The 16,427-nt window shown below is 37.7% G+C and overlaps 1 protein-coding gene across 4 annotated transcripts in view; it reads right to left on the reverse strand.

Annotated features, from left to right (window-relative positions):
* Window positions 1-16,427, reverse strand: part of EXOC1 (exocyst complex component 1) — a 32,980-nt gene that overhangs the window by 15,991 nt on the left and 562 nt on the right. For 2 of the 4 annotated variants that reach the window (XM_086746238.1, XM_086746236.1), the window contains exons 2-9: window positions 12,739-12,872; window positions 10,624-10,754; window positions 7,636-7,795; window positions 6,093-6,280; window positions 4,917-5,144; window positions 4,545-4,677; window positions 4,239-4,348; window positions 3,647-3,700 (exon numbers count right to left, since the gene is read on the reverse strand). In XM_086746238.1, the coding sequence (XP_086602364.1) occupies window positions 3,647-3,700; window positions 4,239-4,348; window positions 4,545-4,677; window positions 4,917-5,144; window positions 6,093-6,280; window positions 7,636-7,795; window positions 10,624-10,754; window positions 12,739-12,862 (1,128 nt within the window). In that variant the 5' untranslated portion in view covers window positions 12,863-12,872. The remainder of the gene's footprint in view (window positions 1-3,646; window positions 3,701-4,238; window positions 4,349-4,544; window positions 4,678-4,916; window positions 5,145-6,092; window positions 6,281-7,635; window positions 7,796-10,623; window positions 10,755-12,738; window positions 12,873-16,427) is intronic. The other 2 variants (XM_086746240.1, XM_086746239.1) reach the window with 1 other exon arrangement.

Consider the following 16,427-nt stretch of genomic DNA (forward strand, 5'->3'; position numbering starts at 1 on the left):
TGTAAGGCTCTTGCTGTTTACCACTTTGCCTTCAGGGTCAATCAATTTAGCATTTTTTGCACAAGAACGAAAGGTACACCTGAGTGAAGATTAAATGATAACCTAATATTTAATGATAACCTAAGAGATTACTACATTATTTCTCTAAAAAAAAAAAAAATAATCCATAGCTGCTTCTTTTTAAAGATGTTGTTCCCGTATACTGTAAGACATTTCAAGTTCCCAGTCAATGGGTGGCCTAGGTGCTCATGATTATGCTACGCCTCTGAAAATGTGCTCCAGTTCAAACCACTTTAGTCCACTTTGGCCAAGCCTTAATCAAGTCTCAAAAACATCAGTCCACACACATTCTCTCTCTCACCCTCCACACACACACTTTCAGTAAACGTTTACCAGAGCTAAACAGTTTACAACATACAGCATAAGTCAATCCATTTAACAGCAAGGTACTAACTTCACTCTCCTCCTTTTCTCTGGCTCCTCTCCTGAAAAACACACCATGTGTGAAGATCACATCATACTGCTTAAACAACATATGGTTTAGCTTTTTTTTAAGCTTTCACTTGCTTGAACCCACAAGCCTCCGGGGCAATTCAGGAACCAAGCAAGGTTAACACCACAGTTCAGCCATGTAGCAGAACACACAACCATCAGCCCTGGGTTTACTGAGGGGAGGATGGGACTTAGTTTCAAAATGGCTTAAATATTTTTTGTGAAGTTTCTTTTACTGTGCTTGCAATAAATATAGCAGCAGAACTTGATCTTAAGTATCATTTGTGCCATGGCAGCACAAAAAGATTGTCCTAATTGGTCTCCAATTCCTGTAGCATAACATGCAGGTGGTTTATGCAGGTCAATCAATGTCAGTCTCTGACAGAGGAAGCATTCCTGGACAGTTCTGTCTTGGATATGACAAGCTGGCAGAATATAAGCTATACAGTTTAAAAATTGCCTTTGCATCTCTAAGTTGGAGTAGAAGCCAGTTTGTACCACAGAGTCAAAACTAAAGCAACTCTGACTTGTTATTCTCTACTGTACTGAGTACTAATCAGTTCAAGTCTTCGGTTAAAGAAGCCCTAAAAGCTTCCACAATACATTCAGACATTTTTGATTTTAAAAAATGGAGATATGAGTCTTGGTATTATTTGTAAAAGACTAACCTTTACCAAGTTATGCAATGTGAACATGCCAGCTTCTGAATAAAGCTGGAATTCTTTTTTGTAGCCAACATGAAGGCACGTTTACTTTAAATCCTGTTCTCTTAACTACATAAACTGAAACACAACCGGACCCAAAGAAACAAGTCTTAGACAACTTCATTCATTTATTCTCACAGACAACGGGGAAGGATCATACTGTTAATCTCCCTTCTAAAAACAATCTTGTAGTCGACTCCAATGAAAAGCTAACTTTGTAAAGTGTAATTATTGCAACATACAATTTGGAATTGGAATCCAGCCAGCATTAGCTGCACAGCTGTTGCTGTAGTTACTGAGGTCATACTCAATACTATGCGTACTTCTGAGCATGCATACAGCAAATATTTTCAACAGATCTTTGATATGTTTTTATAAAAACTAGATATAGAAAACCATTTATGGTTCTCTTTTTTATCCCCTGGTGAGTAACATTCCTACAGCATGCATTTTAACGTTCAGGTTCATTACAGTTTAAGTTAATTTACCTGGTGGCTTTCACAACTTTCTTCTACTAAGTCAGTCCAAAGGCTAGTTCATGTTACTGCTAGGAAATACTCAGCTATCCAAAATTTTATTACTTCTTTCACCTAACAATTTTATTCATATTTTTGCTTAATAGTTGCATTCTTCATAAAGCTAGATGACAAATCCCCTCCCAAGCTAAATTTCTCTCTCCAAGCCAACTTTTCCACAGGACTAATCATTCTGGTTGTCCTAAATTATGTCCTATTCACATCTGCTCAAGAACATTATGGAGCTTCTAGGTGTACCTTCTCCATCTAATTAGCAGGCTTCCTCTCACTACATCTACATTTATACTATTACCAAATGACACTGCAAGTTTGTTATTCAAGTATTTACAGTTTCAAAGCTTCAAACTATTTCATATTTCAAAGGCAGAAAGCCCAGAGTTGCCTTTTAATTGAATGCTGAACCTGGTTATTAAAAAAAAATAAAATATTTAAAGTTGTAGACATACAGTAAGGTTAATCAAATATCATTAGGACACAGTAAAGACAACTACATTAACTGTTAGTAACAGTTACTGCGAATAGCTTTTAACACTCCAATGAACGGCAATCCAAGGTTGCATTTCTGTTTAAAACTTTTAAGATATATTCTCATTTTTACATAAAGCAGATAAAGTACCTTGGGTTTGTTTGCTTTTAAAAAAATAACAATTTCACATTTGTAAGGTGATATAATTAGGCCAAAATGTAAATGCAACACTGGTTTTCCATCTAATGAGTTCCAAATCAGAATGTCTTGCTTGTATTAGCAGCTGCCTAGACATCATCGTGTTTCCATTTGCCATTTTAATTTAGAAATCTTTATTTGCCTTCATTTTTTTCTTGCTTTATTTTTTTTTAAGGAAACATTCTAAACAAATAATGCAACTCTTCAGATGTTAAAGCATTGCAGTTAAGACTCTTTATTCATCAGACTAACAAAACAAGGTCATTGTAGTAAGATAACTAATCTAAAAATCTATTATAGCTCCAACACTTGAATCCATACCTCAAAATTAAGTACACTTTTTTTTCTTTTGCAACAAGCAAAAAGGCTTTGCAGAGGCTTATCACTTGTAGTTAAGCAAGTAGTTGCATTCACTTCCTGCTTAATCTTTCAGTGAGGTCATATCTCATACATGTAGTATTACATAGCAGTAATAATCTCTTACTATTTTTAAAAATAAAATCCTCAAAAAAGACATTCTGTTAAACAGCCACTTTCATATGCAAGTCCAATATTCAAACTTTGTGAATGCATTTACACAGGATTTACGCAGCACAGTTTGTACTTGTTCATTTAGAGGCCAGGACACATAGCCTGTGCTCAGTTTTTCAAAATATGAGAAGTAACAGAAGAAACATACTTTCTTAAGAACAGAAACTAAAGGCAAAAAATTTAACATGCTGTAAAACTGGCATTCTTCGGCAAAGTGAACAAAATGTAGGAAGCACTTATCTTTGCCATAAAAAGCCAGGCTTGTACTCTCAAACGCAATCTGTTTTACAATTATCCAGCGTAACTCTATTCCATTTTCTGCAGTCTAATACATAAAAACAAACTTCTAAAACTTTGATTGTGCTACTATGTATAAAAATAGAATTATTTTCTGTTTACAAATATTACAATTTCATATAATTGTAGTATCTGTACAGTTGTACACATATTACAATTTCCCAAAAATATTTTTCCTCCATACATCTCAATCTGTCTTAGCAATTTCTGGAGATCAAATCAGAGAAATGTTATCTCAAAACAGATAAACAAAGCACAAAGGGCTGATAAAAATAAAGGAAGTGAGAAAAAGCCTAAATCTGATGCTCTGCAATTGGTAAGGATAAATTTCTTTTTGTAAAGCTAAAGATGCAGCTGCTAGTTAGGTAAGTCAAGCTCAAAAAATTAGTTAGAAAAGCTTGTATCAAACCTGATGTACTCACTGGAACTGAAAGATAGTAGGGCCTGTTATAGAGTTGAAGGAGGGTCTGAGTAAACTAATTGGAGATAAAATACAGAAATTTAAAAAACTGATGCTAAAAAAGACATGCAGCCTTTAGCAAACAAGTCTAAGGACAGTGATTTCTGAATATTTCAAGTTTAGACTCAAAAATCAATGTTAAGACATTTTACATTGTATGGTTTGGTTTTTGCATTTTTTATGGCCCTTGAAGTTCAGACAGCAAGAACTCCAATGTTCTCAGCCTCTGACATCCTTAAACAAAAAAGTCAATGTTTTTTCTCCTCAATTAATCAAGCCTTACAATTAAAATAAATCCTTATGTATCACATGATGTGTTTAATTCAGATAGCAAACCCACTAAAGAGAGATGGTTGGGGTTTTTTTAAGTGTAAGAGGCTTCTGTAGGCAACTATGGCTTTGTATGCTTAGTAATATCTCTGCCTGAAGTGCCTCTAGCAGTCCATTCGTTTACTGATTACATCACAGAACAGGTCCAATTTTAGGTGGATTGTTTTTCTTCTCAGGAAAAGTTTGTGACCAAAAATTTTATATAAAATAGTAAGAAGTAATACCTGCTGAACAAATACACTGTTCAAATGACTGGCAAGTCTCCGTGCAAATTGCTCACGCAAGTCACTAAACCGCTGCTGTTGCTGTTTCACTGCGTGAAGCATATCATGACCTAAAAACAAAAAGAACTTCAGAGAGTAGAAAATATATAGTAATATACTGAATATGGTGGTAACCAAAAGGACCAGAGGTCACAATTCCCTCAATCTACAGAAACAAAATCTGAGACTAGTTGCAAAGGCACATACAAGAAAGGCACTACCGCAATAAATTTTGTGTATTAGACTGTGGTCTAACAAAAACATTACCTGGACGAAGAGCTACATTCATACACTGCAGAAGGGCATCTGCTGCATTAGTGCAGGCCTCAATGCCTCGAGAAGATGTCAGATCTCCCTCCTGAAGGGCCTTTATATGACCTTTAGCCAAATCCATGTGATTCTGCAAAATAATAGATAGAACTGTCCATAAGCCAGAAGCAGGTTAGTTTGCTATGCTGCTGAATCAAGAATGATAAATACAATGCCATCATTATAAAAACTTACTGAAGTTAGTGCAATAAACTGAAAAATAAACTTATTCTTTTAAATGAGCCTCAAATATGGTTGCTAAAGGTCACAACCTAGAAGAATTTTGCACCTGATGTGAACCACCATAGTAAACACAACTAAAATGCTTACCACTAAGAACTCTATCTCTGACAGTAGTTTCACATTATTTGTGTTGCTGAGATGGATTAGGTGGTTGCTTTCTGAAATCTGATCCATTTGCTCTTTTACACTCTGAAGCATTTCTTCATAACTGCTCAGCTTTAGCTCAATTTGGTCAACTTCCTTTAGAGCTTCATCCAGCAACTTCATTAAGATATTCACCTGTTTCTCAGAGGCCATAATTGACTGGATATTTGCCTATACAGAAAATAAAGCACAACATTTTAAGAGACAGTTTTACACCTCAAAAGCATTCTGATATCTCCTTCTGTCTCTATTACTGTCACATAAAACACTTTCCAAAACTCTGGATGAAAGTGACAAAACAATATAAGCTTGTAGTACTTCTCATTTAAAGTGTTATTGAACACAGCAGTCCCTCAGTCTATGACACTTCTTTATCTCATACAGAAAATTCAGAAAACCAAAACTTTGCTTAAGTTCTTGGAACAGAAGTATTGATTTGCACAAAAATAAAAACCAAACAGTAATCCCTACTATACTGGAACATTTTTAGTTCCAGAAAAATAACTGGTCACATTTCTGTTGCAAGATCAGCTATCTCTATGATAACAGCCATTTTCAAAATAGAAGAGAAACATGCAACTTGACAATTTGAGGAGGTCGTCAACTGTTCCCTAAGACTGTATGCCCTGCACGTCCTTAAGTTTTCTAAGTGACCTCTAGAATGTTGGGTTGCTTAAAAAGTAAAATAGTAAACAATATGGTACTGTTACAGACAGCCAAATATTGCAATGCTATTAGAGTAAGCCAGTCTCTACTGCAGACTACACTGAGTAGTATTTTAGGCACAAGAGTTCACATCCATGGACCCAAACGTGAATGTCTGTTCTCTCTCTGCACCCCTGCCTTCAAGATATATCAGAATGCCTCCCTTTTTTCTTCTCAACTCCTCATTTGAAAGCCTGCGACTCACCCCAGAAGGTCTGGAAGGTAAAGAGCAAAGCTGAAGATCTTCAAAATCTGATAAGAAACAGGATGTCACTCTGCTTAGGACCAGATACACATTTATATTTAAATACGTGGCAGAACACATTAGCTACCTTTACAAAGAACGCTATGTAGTCAATATCAGTAAAAACAGTTCACCATGCTAACACAGTATACATTAGAAGAAATACATACCCCATCCAGCACTTGCAGCTCTCTCGATAACTTCTCTGCAAAGGCTTCAGCATTAGAAATAGCATATTCACACCCTTCCATCATTATTTCAATATCCTGTTCCTCTCTTGCATTTAACTCCTGGTATTCATCCACAGCCTCTTCATCACCTCCTGCTACACTTTGATTCTCTCCACTTGGAACAGATTCTTAGGTAGAGAAGGGAAACAAAACACATTATCAAGTGCAGAAAGTCACAAGCTTTTTAACAGTACTTAATTATGTTCGACTATCTTTAAGTAAATGAATCCATTAAACAACTTTCAAAACAAGGACCTGCTACCTACTCACACTTTTTTCAAGTCTCAGTCTTCCGTGAGCTAAACAGAGCATAAGGGAAACATGCTGAAGTTCATTAAAAGATATATCATTGAATAAATAAAAAATATCTTGATGCTCAAGAGACGTTTCACAGCAGGAAAATCAGTAATTCAACAAGCTATTCAAAGGCTGACAAACTATTTACAGAACATTAACATAGTCTAGCCAGGAAGTGTTTAGGACATTTGAAACATCTTTTATCTCTAGCAACTTGATAACCTATCCAAAGCACTATTTAAAAAAAAAAAAAAGCATATTATTTCAGAAAAATTGCTTACAAGGCAGAATAGAGGAAAAAGGTGTTACGCACCTTCTGCAACTTTAGGCAGTTCTGAAGAATTAAAAGGTATGGAAAAGCAGAGGAAAGGAAGCAGAGAATGTTAGCTAGACAAAGCATGAACAGGGTGTATATTTTTAAGTGGCAGTAAGTTTGAATATTCACGAATTTAAAAAGTTAGAGGTCAGTTAAAAACAAATTTCAGTCAACACTGAAATACAGAAATGCTGTCCTCCCTATTTTACATTTCTAACTCAAGTTCTTCCACACAAGTCTGCCTAGTATTTAATATCAACAGTTTAACAACTTCTGACAGACTCAACGTGAGATATGCTTACTCACTAGGCTCTACCAAAAATGTTTAACTATTAAAAGATGTGACTGGAAAAATATTTAATACAGCATGAGCAAACAAGGTACAAAGCCTTCTTAGCAACCAGTCACTTAAACTGTAATAGAGTCCAGCAGAATTTAACACATGCTTCACAGTTTATAAACTAGAAATCTCATATAAAACCTCACATAACCTTGCTATTGAAGTGTCATTTTTTAAAATATTTTTCTAATTCAGAGGAAGTAAAAACTGGAACAAAAGCAGGTTTGTTACACATTTAGACCTACCAGATCTTGCAGGTAGATTTTATTTTGTTCATGAAACAGAATGTCTTAGAAATACAATAAGCTTAACAAAATTTAGAACATCACTAATGAAGTATTTTGTCTCAGTTCTGTTTTCTAACAGAAAATCTATTATCTAGTCACTTTGTTTATCTGAATACTTAGAAAATATAAAAGAATAAAACTGAATAGGAAAAAAAAGTCAGGATTAGGGTTTTTTTTTGGTGTATCTGTTTTACATCAATAATTACTAAACTTTATACTTAACATACAGTTGTAGAAATTTACCTTCCAAAAGCTGTGAACTAACATTAATAAAGTCAATTTTCTTTCTAAGATATCTTTGATTGAGTTTCCAGATACATGAAATGAAGGTGTTCTTTTCCACTGTGCTGCTTGCGACCCATTTGTACACTTTGTCAAAATGCAAGTCAAATTCAGGACTCTCCTGCAAAAGATGAGATATGTTTCAGGCTCAACAGTCAAATTCACTCATTTAATTACTGAGATGATAGAATTAAAATGAAATTACACAGATGTCAACTTAAGCCAATACACCAACTCTGGCACCCTGATGTGCCTTAACGAAACTGCTAAAACATTAAAAGTGAAAAACCAGAATCCACCCTATGAAGACAATATTTTGCCAAGCCAGAGAAGGCAACAATAACACATAATACAGAGATCTGTAAGAGTTTCAAGAAACATTTGACAGCGCTATCTGCCCAGAAACACTGTCCTCAGAATGACTAATGCCTTGTGTTAGCCTTCTGAAACTAAAAACGGTAGCTGGAATTACTGATAACATATACAACACAATTCAAGGAGACTTAGGGGAACAGAAAAGGGAAAAAAATCATGAACACTTTATCATTTTATATATATAACAGTATTTAATAGCACTGAACAGGACAGAAAAGACTATTTGGTATTTTAACAGTAAAAAACTACTATATAAGTATTTTCAACTAGATTTATTGCCTGATGAGAACATAGCTTTGATAACGTTTGAATAAAGTAGTTTCGTTTCTACAGCCACTTATTAACTCAGTATGGACTATAACTGGAAATAGTTTGTTTTCAAGACCATATTCCAAGCATTTCACAACGTCCAGCCTCCTTCTGGTGAAAAATGTTATTGCCTCAGATACATGTTAAATTCTTACTTATATATAGTTTGTAAAAACTACTGCTGCTACTTATTACTCACTACTGTCACTACTATCTGTAGAAGCAGGCTTATTGGGGGTTAAAATGAGCTTACTTACAGAATGTTAGAATTAATTGTGTGATTGCTTAGAGGTAAGCTAAATTAGAAATAAGTGTGGTTGAATTGTAGCTTGCAGAAAAATTGAGATGCACAAAAAGTGAAGAAGGATGGTGGGTGACTCCAAATCAACAAGTTTTAACCACATCTAAAATGATGGAAGCCCTCCTTAAAAGACGGCATGAAGAAACAAATGTGGGATCAGATGCTACAGTAAGCAATATAAAGAGATATGCTATAGGACTGAAGATGCAGACAAATGCAGACATAATAGCGAAGAGATGCCAAACTTGCTGTGCAAACAACCCTAAAATCCAGAAGAAATCTCCCATGGTCGAAGTAAGAAGGGCAAATAGATTTCTCTGAATTACCAAAATGTGGACAATAGAATTACATACTTGTTTTAGTGGATACATTTTCTGGATGGCCCAAGGCTTTCCTTTGTCACAATAGGACTAGCGAGATGATTGGGATTTTACTAAAAGAAATAATCCCCAGATTCAGAGTTCCTGAGGGCCTGTCCTCAAAAGGCTTCATTTTATTTCAGAGATAGCTCAGGGTGTATCTAAATTCCTCCAGATAAAGTGGAATCTGCATAACCCTTGGAGACCAGAGTCTACTGGGAAGGTAGAAAGAATGAATCAAATGCTTAAAAGACAAATTTCTAAAGTGTGCCAAAAAATCCAACTTAAATTAGTAGATATTTTACCAATTGCCCTCATGAGAATTAGAATTACTCCTTGAGTAAGGGAAGGAGTAAGTCCCTTTGAGATAGTATATAGAAAACCATATCCTGTTAATGAGATAGAAAATTGGAATTATCAGATGCATGTTAAAGGTGAAGGAATGTTGAAAGAATATTTTTTCTCTCTCTCGCAGGTGTTATCCTCTACACAGGTATCTCAACCTGTGAGCTCCACTTCCTTTGGATTCTCCAGTACATAACTTCAAATCCAGTGATTTGCTTTACACCTGGAAGGACAAACCACTGAATGAGAAGTGGAAGGGGCCTCACCTCATGCTCCTGACTACATTCACTGCCGTAAAAGTAGAGGAGATCAGTTCCTGGATCCATTATACAAGGGTAAAAGGAGCTCCCCCAAAAGGACAGTAGATGTCTCTGCTAACAGCAGTGCTAAAGCCAAGACTCTCTAAAAACTATACAAGTTAATGAATTGCACTCAGGATTCCAAACTTGCTCACACTGAACTAGAGTTAGAGTGCTTTCAATCTCACTATGCTTACCAATTAATGATACAAATCTAATTCTATCCCTTACAGTCTTTTGGAAGAATCCATAGTGTGACTCCAATCACTGTCTGTTTGGCCACTCTCAGGTCAGTCGAGTCACCAGTGCCTTGGGGAATACTCAAAACGGATCTAATTCTACTGTGGGAATATAAGTGGAAAAATATAACTAATAGTACCATAACTTGGCTTAATAGGGAAGGAAAATACACTTTGAAGTCGCAGGAGAAAAATAACACAATTGACAATTGCAACATAATCAAACTGCAAACTTCAGGCAACAAAAATAATGTATGGACTTTTGGGAGATCAATGTACCAATGCTCCATGAGGTTGTCAGATGCCAGGTGTCAGGTGGTCTGGGAAGGTCCACAGAGAGCTGTCCCACAGAGAACGGGAATATGCCCAAACAGCAAAATGTGTATGTCTTATGTAAGACTTGAAAGAAACAAAAAAGTACTGGTCCTTAGCACAAGCACTCTACAGTCATTCAGAGATCACTACAATAAACAGGGCAGATACTCAGAATATTGCTATTCAAACGTATCTAGACTACTCTTACTCAGTTTACCAGGCTTCTATTCTTGGAAAGGCTGGATGAAAATGCAGGCATAACCAGCACAGCAATGTATCATTCTAATTCCTAATTCATGTGTTATCAATCAAAGCTTTGAAGCAGTCAGTATCAAGGAAGTTAACTCTAACTTGGAACCAAAAGCATGTTCTGAGCAGAGCACTACAGGAAAAAAAGTTACACATACTTTAATAGCATCTTTGGCATCAACAATAGCAAGATCTCGAAGTGCCCATGCAGTCTGCCTTTTGTAGAAATCTCCCTTGTCAGATTTTTTCACTTTTACCACATTCACTTGCACTGGTCGTTCCGTTGTCACTGTTAAATGAAGTAAAAGAGTAATTTAAAAATGCACAAATTACTTTAACATCTGTTTCTGCTGTGTTTCACCTCTTGAAATGAATTTTCTGTGGGGGAGATTTAATATTTATTTGATGAAAAGAGTCTCTCTGAAACATTTTCATCCACAATATCCACAGCTCAGTTTAAGTCTCAGTCAACCAGATATACATCTCTATATAGCTTGTGATGTAATGAACCCAATTTACAAATATTTCTTTGCTACAGCACATCTCAGACCATGGCCACATAACTGACAAAGCACCAGCATAACTGGAGATTACAGTCAGAATAAAAATATTTCCTGAGATTCCTTAGTAAAAAAAAAAAAAAAAAAAAATTCTAGCAGGCTAATTTATTAACAGATTGACCCAAAGCACCTTATTTTCGAAGAGACATAATACACATACACTTAAAGGAACATTAGAATTCAGTTCGGTTACTGTGCCTTTCCAGAGCCCTCTGCCTGGGACTCCAACTAGCACTCTTTACTGCATTTTATTTAGGCTGATCAGCCTAAAAGCCTACTAAATCCCCTTTAAAAACTATATAAGGCCTGCTTCAAAAGCCCACCAGTCCCACAAAAATAATTTTGATTCTTTCATTTAAATTACAATGAGAATAAAAGTACAGAGGTTTGTTTCTTTTTTAATAGAAACAATAATGGAAGTACAAGCTACAATTGATCTTCTCCATCAGAAATGGAAATAACCTGTTTTATATGGGGCGAGAATAAATACTGTAAATAAAGCTAAGACAAATGCAACTGAATAAAAAACACAGGTTAAGGCACAAAATATGGTGTAGTATTATGTCGCCGTTCAGCCCTGATTGGGACCAGACTACGCAGTCTCTCTCTCACTCCCCCCAGCCTCCAAGAGAATAGGGGAAAATGATATAAGGAAAAACAGTGCGAGGTTTGAGGTAAGGACAGGCAGAAATCCTTAAAGTTACCGTCACGGGCAAAACAGACTCGACTTGGGGAAAACTATTCATTTATTTCTAAAACTAGCAGGAGAATGACACAGGGAACAAGATAACCTCCCCCCCACCCCTCCCTCTTCCCAGGCTTAACATTATCTCTACTACCTTCCACTAAATTAAGTGGCACAGGGGGGAAGAGGGAATGGGGGTCACGGTCAGTTCATCACGCGATGTTTTATGCCGCTGCTTCATTGTCGGGGGAAGAACTCCTCGCATTCCTCCCCTTCTCCTTCATGGGGTCCCTCCCACACGCTACAGTCCTTCGTGAACCTGCTCCGGCGTGGGTCATGTCTTCCACGGGGTGCAGTCCCTTCAGAATGGCTGTCCCAGCGGGCCCTCCACGGGCCACAGCCTCCTTCAGGCCTCCACCTGCTCTGGTGTGGGGTCCTCCATGGGCTGCAGGTGGATCTCTGTCCCTCCGTGGACCTCCATGGGCTGCAGGGGGACAACCTGCTCCACCATGGTCATCACCACAGGCTGCAGGGGAATCTTGGCCAGGAGCCGCATTACACCTCCCCCTCCTTCTTCACTGACCTTGGTGTCTGCAGCCGTTCCTCACAACAGGCTGGCAGACGCCTCTCAGGATCCTTTTTACATCTTATTCACTTCTCATCTCCTCTCCACTTCTTGCAGCCGGGTCAGGCCGAGTTGGGCCCAGTTGGCTGCCCAGTGGGAGGCCAGAGGGTGAGGCCTGCAAGGCCCACAAGGCTCACGCCTCTCCCTCGCTGCCTCCACTCAACTGCTTCACATCTTTTCTTCTTTTTTTTTCCCCTGTTTTCCCCTTCTTAAATACGTTATCACAAAGGCATTATCACGGGACATTCTGCTACCAATTGTTTCGGCCTTGGCCAGCAGCAGGTCCGCCCTAGGCCAGGCCAAGTCCACTGAACAAAGGGGAGCGACTTCTAGCAGTTTCCTACAGAAGCTACCACCTTAGGCCCCCCCTCACTAAACAAAACCAGAACATATTACTACGTACCTGTGGCACACAAAAAGCAGTTTCTCTTCTTTTTGCCTGCTTTGCATACATTTACAATGCTCAACAACCGTTCATCATTGGGAGTGAAAATATCCCTCTGTAAAGCATGCTTGATTGCAGTCATTTTCTCTCAGCTGAAAGATTTTAAGAGGTCATAATACATTCAGTCACATTTAAGAAAAAAAAAAAAGAAAAATAGAAAAGAGAACCAGTCATTTACTTACAGCAACTACAGTTTTTTGAAATAAAATTTTACAGCAAACTAAATGGTATGAATGCCATGGATCTGGTAAAAATCCGTATGAAGACACATGAACAAAAAAAAACCCATAAAATTTGATAAGACGGAGAATGTAAAACTGAAGTCACTACAGTGATGACCTTAAATGAAACGTAAAGTCCAGAATCCTTCAAATATACCTAAAACCTTCAATTACCTTTTCAGGACTCTTTCACCCAATTGAGGCTGTATGTTGGGCAGACCAAATTGAAAATAATGTTCTAGTTAGAGGGAGAAAAAGTGTCTCTGTCTCCCTGCTTTACAGGAAGATTTCTGGAATATATTCTGGATACGGTATGCCATAGCAGTTATTCAATCCACCACTCAGATGTCACAATTTCAAGTCTAACAAATAATTACTTTTGAGTCTTGGTGTACCACAGACACATCCTAATTCTTTTCTGGTAGAGGGAAAAATAATTCTGACTCAGGATCAGTGCCCCTGCATGCTTCCTCACTCCCTCCTCCCTTGTTATTGTAAGAGAAAGTCTAAATTGGTACTTGATCCCATGTTATGAAAGTGTTCTCAAGTATCCTGCTCAAACAGCTGTCTTAAAACAGGATAAGAACATCACATTCTATTTGCTGGCAAAAAAAAAACAAAACCCCAAACCAACGAAAAAAAAAAAACCAAACCCAGTCTGTACTAAAATTTTCCCAGGTTCAGTACCTCTGTAAAGAACATTCATGGTGGTTACCTGTTGTCAAATTCATCATTGTCAATTCCTGAATAGTTACTAGAACCTTATTGTTACTACATGAGTGGCACCATGTTTATAACTTTACTTTACACAGCAAGCAGGCATTACTTAAAAAAAAAATAAATAAAAAAAAATGTAAGACATTGCAGAGGGCTCATGTAATAGGATTTAATAAACGTTTCTTAAGTCAGATTTATCTTCTGGATATTGAAGTCCCTTTCATAAAAGCTTCCTTAGAACAGCTTCTGGAAGACACAAACTATGGTGACAGATACACACCTAAGGCAACAAATCTCTGAGCCTCTGTATTTACAGTGCTGGGTTTCTTTGGTTTGTGTTCTAATGTTTTGCAAAGACCTCTTTTACTGCTCTGGCCAGCTAACGCGTACTAGTAAACATAGCAGGCTGTTCTTCATCCTCTTTATCCTCAAATGAAGGCCTGACAATTGTTACAGTAGTGCAAAATAAAGAAATGCATCTCTGTAGCTGGGAGAAAGTTTGACTTCAAGGCCATCTAGATCTGACAAGGTCACAATACAATTTTGCAAAGATAAATCCACTGGGTTTGATTTGTTTCCTGCCTTTTCTTGGATGCACGGACTGGAGCTCAGAAATGGAACGCTTTTAAATTATGGAGCTTCTTATCTAGTAAGGGAGTAACAGGATATTTGAAAAAGAGAAAGAAAGCATACATGTTTAGTAATAAATCAAGAGATTTCTTCCGGGAATCAAGTGCTGACCTTGAACCCTGTACTCTAACTAAATGCTAAAAAAGATAGACTTCTCCTGAAAGACAGTAAACAGACACTACTTATTTGCTTTCATAGCCTGTAACAGCAAACACAGGAGATTGTATAAGGACATCACGGGCTGTCCTTTACACCTTCTGGTACACTGGCAGCTATAGCTTAATGTCAATGATGTAGTCATCATACCAAGTCAGACTATTAAGTTGCATGAATAAGGTAGATCCACCATCAACAGCAAAAAGGTACTTTCCTAACAACACCCCAAAGTACGCTTTCTAGTTTTTCTCCTCATTAAGAACAGCATTTTCAGGTGATTTGGGGGAGGTAGAGAGGCAGAAAAGGAGGTAGAGAGAGACTGGGGAGGTGCGGATCTGCTCACAGCATTCCCTCTTCAAGTGATTCACCTCTGCAGTAACAGCAGGAAGCAGCAGGACAAAGTAAAGGGTGAGAAGAAGAGGCTGTAAGAAAAGAAAGCTGTTCAGCTTGGCGGGATGCATTAACAACTGGTTTGTTTAAAAACATTCCCCGAGAGTTCTGATTTTTCTTTGGCAATGCCTTCAAGTAAGTATGTAACAGAGGAAAGCATTTGTACTTCTAGCATGTTCATTTATGATGAAGGATTTGCAGAGGTAAAGTAAGATCAACGTTAAATTAACCATGCACCAAACAAGAATAAAATCCCAAGGAAGTCACAAAATTCTGGAAGAGACTTCCGAGACAGACTTCAGTATAATCACCTTGTTCCCTAGCAAAGTATGGTCTAGTCCCTGCCAGATTCTAGAAATCTAAGGCTGGGGTGGGGGGGAAATGACACCACTCTCAAGCTCGCAGAGACCAAGCTCCAGAAAATGAACGAATTAGCAATATTCACCTGGTTCAGAACAGTTCCTCACACTATGGAGAGATTCTAGGTAGACTAAAAAGAGCAACACTTAGACATCACATTTCAATGCTTTTATTTAAATATAGAACCTCCAATATTACTCTGAACTTGTGCTTTAAAATTCTACAGTGTGTTAAAACATGATTAATGCACATCACATGCCACAGTTGTTGAGTCTGAGGCAACAAAACAATACAGAGAGTTAAATTTCAGGTTGGATTTTTCTCTTGGAGATGCATTGGTTACTTTCTCTGACAAATTCATAGCAAAGACAAAAGGGTTCCTTTGCCACTTTAAACAGAAAAGGCACAGACTTTAAGCCTTTTACGTCCCACTGTGCCTGAGCTCATCTGGCCACCACTGCATCTCTCATCTTAGGGAAACTGGTAAAGATTAGTAACCCAGGGGCTTTGGAAAAACAAGGGTCAGTTTATCAGGCTGCAATCAGTATTGCCAAGTGTACAGTGCCCAGAGCATTCAAAGAAATGCTGTTTACATGACACCCTTACGGGAACATAACAGTCCATAGCTGCTAACTTTCCTCTCCTTTCATCAAATGCTGGGCCTATCTATTGTTTTCCAAATTGCATCAGGTTGTAATTCCAATTACTCTTCAGCAGATGCGCAAGATGAACACACGAAGTACCAACATCCTGCTGCACTTCAGAGATATGCCCTTTCCTTCCTGACGTAAGATTTTACTTTCTGCTGTAAATCACATTCAGACTGCTGCAAGTCGCTAACTCTCCCACTTCAGACCTAACATAAGCTGTCCAGATTGTCCAGAATACACCTTTCCATAAAACAGAACATGTTAAACCCGAGATTAAAGACTTGCTCTGACATATTGTCCAACTTCTTTTACAAACTCAGCCCCCTTACTACAGCCACCAAAACCTTCACAATGTGCCAGGGCCAAGTACCTTACTAAATTCTTCACACGACCCCTACTGTCCCAAAGGAACACAGAATTAAACATAAAAAGCTGCTTCCTCAGGAAAAAAAATGCTTCAAGAGAGCTGAGACCATGCCAGTCTCTAATGAACCCCTTAAGACATGGCTGCATTTTTTTTTTC

This window comes from Chlamydotis macqueenii, chromosome 4, assembly GCF_036417535.1.
Source record: "Chlamydotis macqueenii isolate bChlMac1 chromosome 4, bChlMac1.mat, whole genome shotgun sequence".
In the NCBI taxonomy this organism is placed as follows: domain Eukaryota; kingdom Metazoa; phylum Chordata; class Aves; order Otidiformes; family Otididae; genus Chlamydotis; species Chlamydotis macqueenii.